The sequence below is a fragment of the Microtus ochrogaster genome, unplaced genomic scaffold (genome assembly GCF_000317375.1).
Source record: "Microtus ochrogaster isolate Prairie Vole_2 unplaced genomic scaffold, MicOch1.0 UNK56, whole genome shotgun sequence".
NCBI classification, from domain to species: Eukaryota; Metazoa; Chordata; class Mammalia; order Rodentia; family Cricetidae; genus Microtus; species Microtus ochrogaster.
The window spans coordinates 1,122,392-1,127,700 of NW_004949154.1; the positions used below are offsets into that span (position 1 = coordinate 1,122,392).

The window sequence follows — 5,309 nt, forward strand, 5'->3', positions numbered from 1 at the left end:
GCTGCTTAGGAACAGGGGTGGGAAAGGGCAAAAAAGGCCTTCTTGCAGGTTCCCATCCCCTCCTCCCCTGCTACAAGTCCTTGCTGCCCAGAGACTGGAAAGTGGCAGGAGAGACATGCCAATGGTTTATATTTCTCATAGATTCAGAGGATCTGGGCTTAGAGAAGGTGTCTCCTCTATGTCTGAGGCTGGGTTGGAGATAAGGCAACCATATTTGTGACTCCTTATTAATTCCCTCTCAGTGATCCAGGGACAAGACCCTTCCCACCCCCAGCCCCCTCCTCCCCAACTCCTCCTAATGTAAGACTTTATTAATCTTTCTACCAGTGTGGAACCATTGGATGCAGAGCCCCGACCCTCCCTAGCACCGGTGATTTTTTATGCACACCCAGCAGTCAAGCTTCTGTAAGCAGAGGACCAGAGCAGGAGAGCTGCTGACCTGAGGAGGTGCAGGATTTATGGGATGATCTAATAGAACACAGACTGTGGAGCAAAAAGCTTTCCCTGTGGTTCAGACCGGCAAAATGCTCTGCCCTGCAGCTGCGACTCCTCCCCTAGGAATCCCCCGCAGTGGTCGGAGACTTTGCTGGGAGGTACCGCAACACAGGCGACCACATCCTGGGACGGTTGCCCCGAGAACGCCTGTGGCTGGTACAGCAGGGACAGGAACGGAAAGCAGGTCCATCAACCGGCACCCCAGCTCCTGAAGGAAGGCTAGACCCACAGTCCGCAGGCGGCATTGAGCAATGATGGCAGTAAGGCTAAAGTCATCTGCGCCTGTGTGAAATCCCAGTTAGGCAACATGGACCACAGCATCTACTCTGTCTAGGGAGGCCCCTGGACTGTCGGGGTGCGGGCAGTCTGGGGGTGCGGACAGCCAGCAGATCTGGCAAAGCCAGCCTGGCCCACAGGCCTGGAAACAGCTGGGCAACTCCCATCTGTCCTCCATCCTTTGCACCACGCTGGCCTTGCTCTCCTTTCCCTATATTTGGCTAGAGTACCAGGCCACAGTGGATGACAGCTTTGACATTTTGCCCGAATGGATCAAAGCTGCCTCCACTTTGCCCACAGCTAGTGTGGAGCCCAGACACAGTGCATTCAGCTGGTCTCCTACAGAGTGTCATGGGAAGGTCGCTGCTCTTAGGCCACCTTCGCATTGAGAGTATTTTAGGGGGGCACCAGAACATTGGGCTTACCTTCTAAGGCAGCTGGGTGATGGTGGGGAGTGGAGGAGGATGAAGCATTCCCAAGTCCCCAACCAACCACGGGATACCCGTCTCTCATCCCTTGGGGAACAACCTTCAGGGGTGTGTCCAGATAGCCCTCAGGACTGAACCTGGATGGCCAGAGCACAGATGAACTTGTGTATGGTGTTGCCTCCTTCCTTAATTCTTGCTGGAGCCTCCAGAACATTCCACTGCAAGGACTTGAGCTCCTCTACCTTTGAGGAAATGTGTGCCGCCACTTGTGCACGTGTGTGTGCGCGCGCACACACACACACACACATGCACACGCACACGCACAAGCACACACACAAGTACACACAGCACTGAGTTTAAGGAATTGTCACAACACTCCTCATTTTCACTCAGCAATCATTTAATCTCAGGAACTGAGGACAGGCCACCATAGCCTGGCTGGAACCCTCCAGTTTTCTGAGGCTGTGGGGAGGTCCTGTTTAAAGTCCTGGGTGCAATAGCCACATTCACCTAAAGCATTCTTGTCAACCCAAGGGGATCTCTGGGGACTCAGAGCTCTGACCCTCCAGGACAGACCTCTGTGCTCTTGCCCTTATGAGCTGCCCATCTCTTGATTCTGTGACTGGAAGGGACCCCCTATAAACCCAAGGAGCTCAGAATAATGTTCTATTGTCCAGGGATAGAGACAAGGTCCAGCCAGTGCCTGTGGTGGACTCAGAGAACCCTGGTGGGCAGGTACTGGCCTCGGCCTGGCTGGGTGGGAGCACGTGTTTGTCTTGGTTGCTCTCAGCTGACAGTGCCCAGGAAGACCATGTCCCATGCTAAGTGGGCGCTTCTGTGATTACATTCAGACAGTAGTGCCTTCCTGGGTGATAATGGCAGCCCCTGACCCAGGACCTATCTTGCAGCACTGAGTGACCTGCTCAGCCCCTTGGCAGCTTCCTGAGACTTAGGATCAAAGTACCTGACATGGCAGAGTGAGCTGAGGCCTCAGAGTCACCTAGCATGGCCCTCCACCACTGCCAGAAGTGGCTAGCCCCTGCTAGCTCAACCCAGAGCGCAGTGCTCACACCGTTGGCCATGCCTTCTGCTCCAGGCTCCTGAAGGTTGATGGACAGGCGGAGGATAAAGGTCTGGGAGAATGCCCTTCCACCTCTGCTAGGGGCCCGCAGCCTCTTGGAAGCTGATAGGTGGCAGAGCAGGAGAGCAGAGGGAGGGGCCATCCGTAAGCCTCAGGGACCCAGGCTAGGCTGCTCCGATGTCATCATAGTCCTCCTCTTCATCAGTGGAGTCTGACTGGGGCTCAGGGGGTCCTGTGGGGCCAGGAGGATCAGATCAGCAGGGGGCGGAGTCATGGGACATGCCATGCCATGGGACAGTGAGCAGGCCTGTGTCCACCCCCTACCTCGGTCCCTGTGGCACCATCTGAAATCAGCTCATCCTCTTGCCTACTGCTGCCCCCAGTCCAGAACTGAGGTTCCCAGGCTGGTGCACAGTGAATGAGTGCGTGTGGTCAGCCTTACCGCTACTGGCACCTCCCCTATGTGGCCAACAGCTTCTGCTTGGATGCGTCCAGTGGCAGTGAGCTCACTTCCTCTCACAGAAACCTCCAAATATTTCTCCACCCTGTTCACACCCCCCACCCCCACCCCGCCTCTGCCCCTGTACCTGGACATTCAAACTGCTCCACTGGAGGATTGTGGTGTGGTGACTGGAAGTTCTGGTACCACTCTCCGGATGAGGTGCTGGAACTGTCACCATCTGCCGTCCCTGCTGAAGACCCGAACTAGTTACTCTCAGCCAGCAAGCCTGAGGACTCCAGAGAGCCAAGTCTGGAGCTAGGCACATGAGGAAGGAGTGGCCCAGAGAGAGAAGGAGACTTGCCCAAGGTCACATAGCTAACTAGCTACTCAGAGTTTGGGCTCTGAGCCTCTGTTGGGTAGGTTTGACATAAGATTGGGAGCTTGGGGGACATACAACTACCTGAAAACATTGCCTGAGAGCCAGCCAGTTCCAAGTTGGGGGGCTGCTCTGCGGGGGGACTCTTCTCAGAAGAAAACACCTGGGAACTCCACGGAGGTGGCTTGCTGCTGGGATTGTTGCAGTAACCCTCCCCAGAGGAGGTGCTGGACCCACTGTTGCTCCTCACGTGGTACTGAGAGCCCAGAGGTGGGACATCGGCCATACAGGGTGTGGGGTCAGCAGCTGGGATGTGGGGAACATGTAGCTCTTCGAGTCCTGGGCAGGAAAAGGGAAAGAAGGAAGCAAGAGGGTTTTAAATTAGACTCGCAGCAGAACTTACTGCTTATGGGAATGTTAGGCCAGAGACACTAGTTGAGGAAAGTCGCTGCTAGTACATCCGAAGATGAGCTCAGCTACCGAGTTTGGAGGCAGTGTCGGCACCCTGCTTATCTTCTCCGAGACCCGTCCGCTTTGGACTCACCTTCCTCCAAGGGTGGCATCCGAAACCTGTTCTGTTGGGCCTCCTCCTCGGTGACCCGATGCCTCTGGGAATCTGCAGGAAGCAGGGTGGGTGAGGTGGGTATGGAGCCTGGAGGAGGGCGACCCTGACTGGGACAGGGTTCGAGTTTCATCTATGGTATCTCAGGTCTACCGTGGACCAGTGTGGAGACAGGTGGTTGCCGCCCACCCCTGCCCCGCGCCACACATGTTCCTCATAAGATTGTTACCAACTCAGCGGCTCGCCCCTTGGTTGGTCCAGAAATGGGCTGTTATTTGACCTGGGAGGCACTTCCTGGGCGGAGAAGCCACATGGCCCAGAATCATTGCATTCTGCACAGCTTCAAGGCTCAGGCTCAGGCTTAAGAACGTGGGTCAGCTCTTTAAAGCTTGACCATGACTGTGAGTTCCAGTGTCATAGCATCTGGGACACAGCATGACACCTTATACACCTGAGTTCAGATGTCCCACTGTATCTGTATGGCCACCAAACCTCACCCATGGGTCAATGGAGGTGGATCCTCCTTTGGGATCCTCCCAGAGACCCCAGGTGGGATAGGGTCCATCCTTCCTCTGCAGAACCTTCAGAGGATCCCTGTCCTGCCCCCTTACAGCTAGCAAGCTTGTGCTCTGAGTGAGGGATGGAAGTGAAGGATAACCTTGCTGTCCTGCTGTGTGGATATGGCAATGGCTCATTCTGCGGCCATGTAGATAAGGGTCACGGCAGCGTTGAAGGAATCTGGGACTCCCTCAGCTTCCAGGACTCTGGTAGTTGGAAGGTTTCTGTCACACATGACCGAACTCTGGTACTAACTTGATTGTACAGTAGGCATAAGTGGCACTCAAGGATTTTTGGCATGTTTCAAGGGGATCCATAGAGGTGTGGGACCCTCCGGCCTTGTCTGTCCCCCAAGCATTGCCTGGGTTCTGATGTAGGTGCCATCTTCCCTGGTCCTGCTCCCAGCAGGCAGTGGGAGAGCGAGACAGACTAAGAGGCATGTGCTGGTGTAGCAGTGGAGGGACTGGGCAGGCCGGAGTAAGATGTGGTTGAGGGATGATGAGTGTGTAAGAATTTTCCCGAGTTGTGTCTCACCTGGAGTCTCAGGGTTTGCACAAACTCAGCATCCTTAGATGCACGTGCGGGGCCTGGTGATGGTACTGAGACCTTACCCAGCCAGAGACAGCACAGGTCACACTCCTGTGAATAGGCAGATAGCCAGGGTCACAGGGCACTTTGAAAGTTTTAGGACCATTCGGGATCAGTACAGGAGAGCAACAAGGAAGTCCCGTGAAAGTCTTGTGGGCACCAGCAGGTGCCCTTCTGCAGGTCCCAAGCCCCTGGAGCCAGCTCAGCACTCACTGTAGAAGGTGGTCAGGGCCACAGGCGGCTGGGAGCTGAAGTCATATTGCTCATAGTCAGAGCCGGAACTGGTGTCTGAGTCCTCAGGGACCCGGGGCTGGATGAACAGCATAGGCGCTGGGGAGAGAACAGAGGATTGGGGCACAGGACCCAGCACCAAGGTGGGCAAAACGCTGAAGGGGAGAGGCTGAGAGCCCAGAGGCAGGGACGGGGGCAGAATAGCAGGTGATCCATTTTGTTTCACAATGCAATGAGATTGAACTCAAACTTTCTGGAGGCAAATCTGTGTC

At 55.4% G+C, this 5,309-nt stretch overlaps 1 protein-coding gene across 1 annotated transcript in view; it reads right to left on the reverse strand.

The window, feature by feature from the left end:
- Window positions 1-1,673: 1,673 nt before the first annotated feature.
- Window positions 1,674-5,309, reverse strand: part of Cd6 (CD6 molecule) — a 20,933-nt gene continuing 17,297 nt past the window's right edge. The window contains exons 9-13 of the mRNA XM_013354632.2: window positions 5,020-5,136; window positions 3,643-3,714; window positions 3,180-3,437; window positions 2,868-2,969; window positions 1,674-2,512 (exon numbers count right to left, since the gene is read on the reverse strand). Of these exons, the coding sequence (XP_013210086.1) occupies window positions 2,445-2,512; window positions 2,868-2,969; window positions 3,180-3,437; window positions 3,643-3,714; window positions 5,020-5,136 (617 nt within the window). The 3' untranslated portion in view covers window positions 1,674-2,444. The remainder of the gene's footprint in view (window positions 2,513-2,867; window positions 2,970-3,179; window positions 3,438-3,642; window positions 3,715-5,019; window positions 5,137-5,309) is intronic.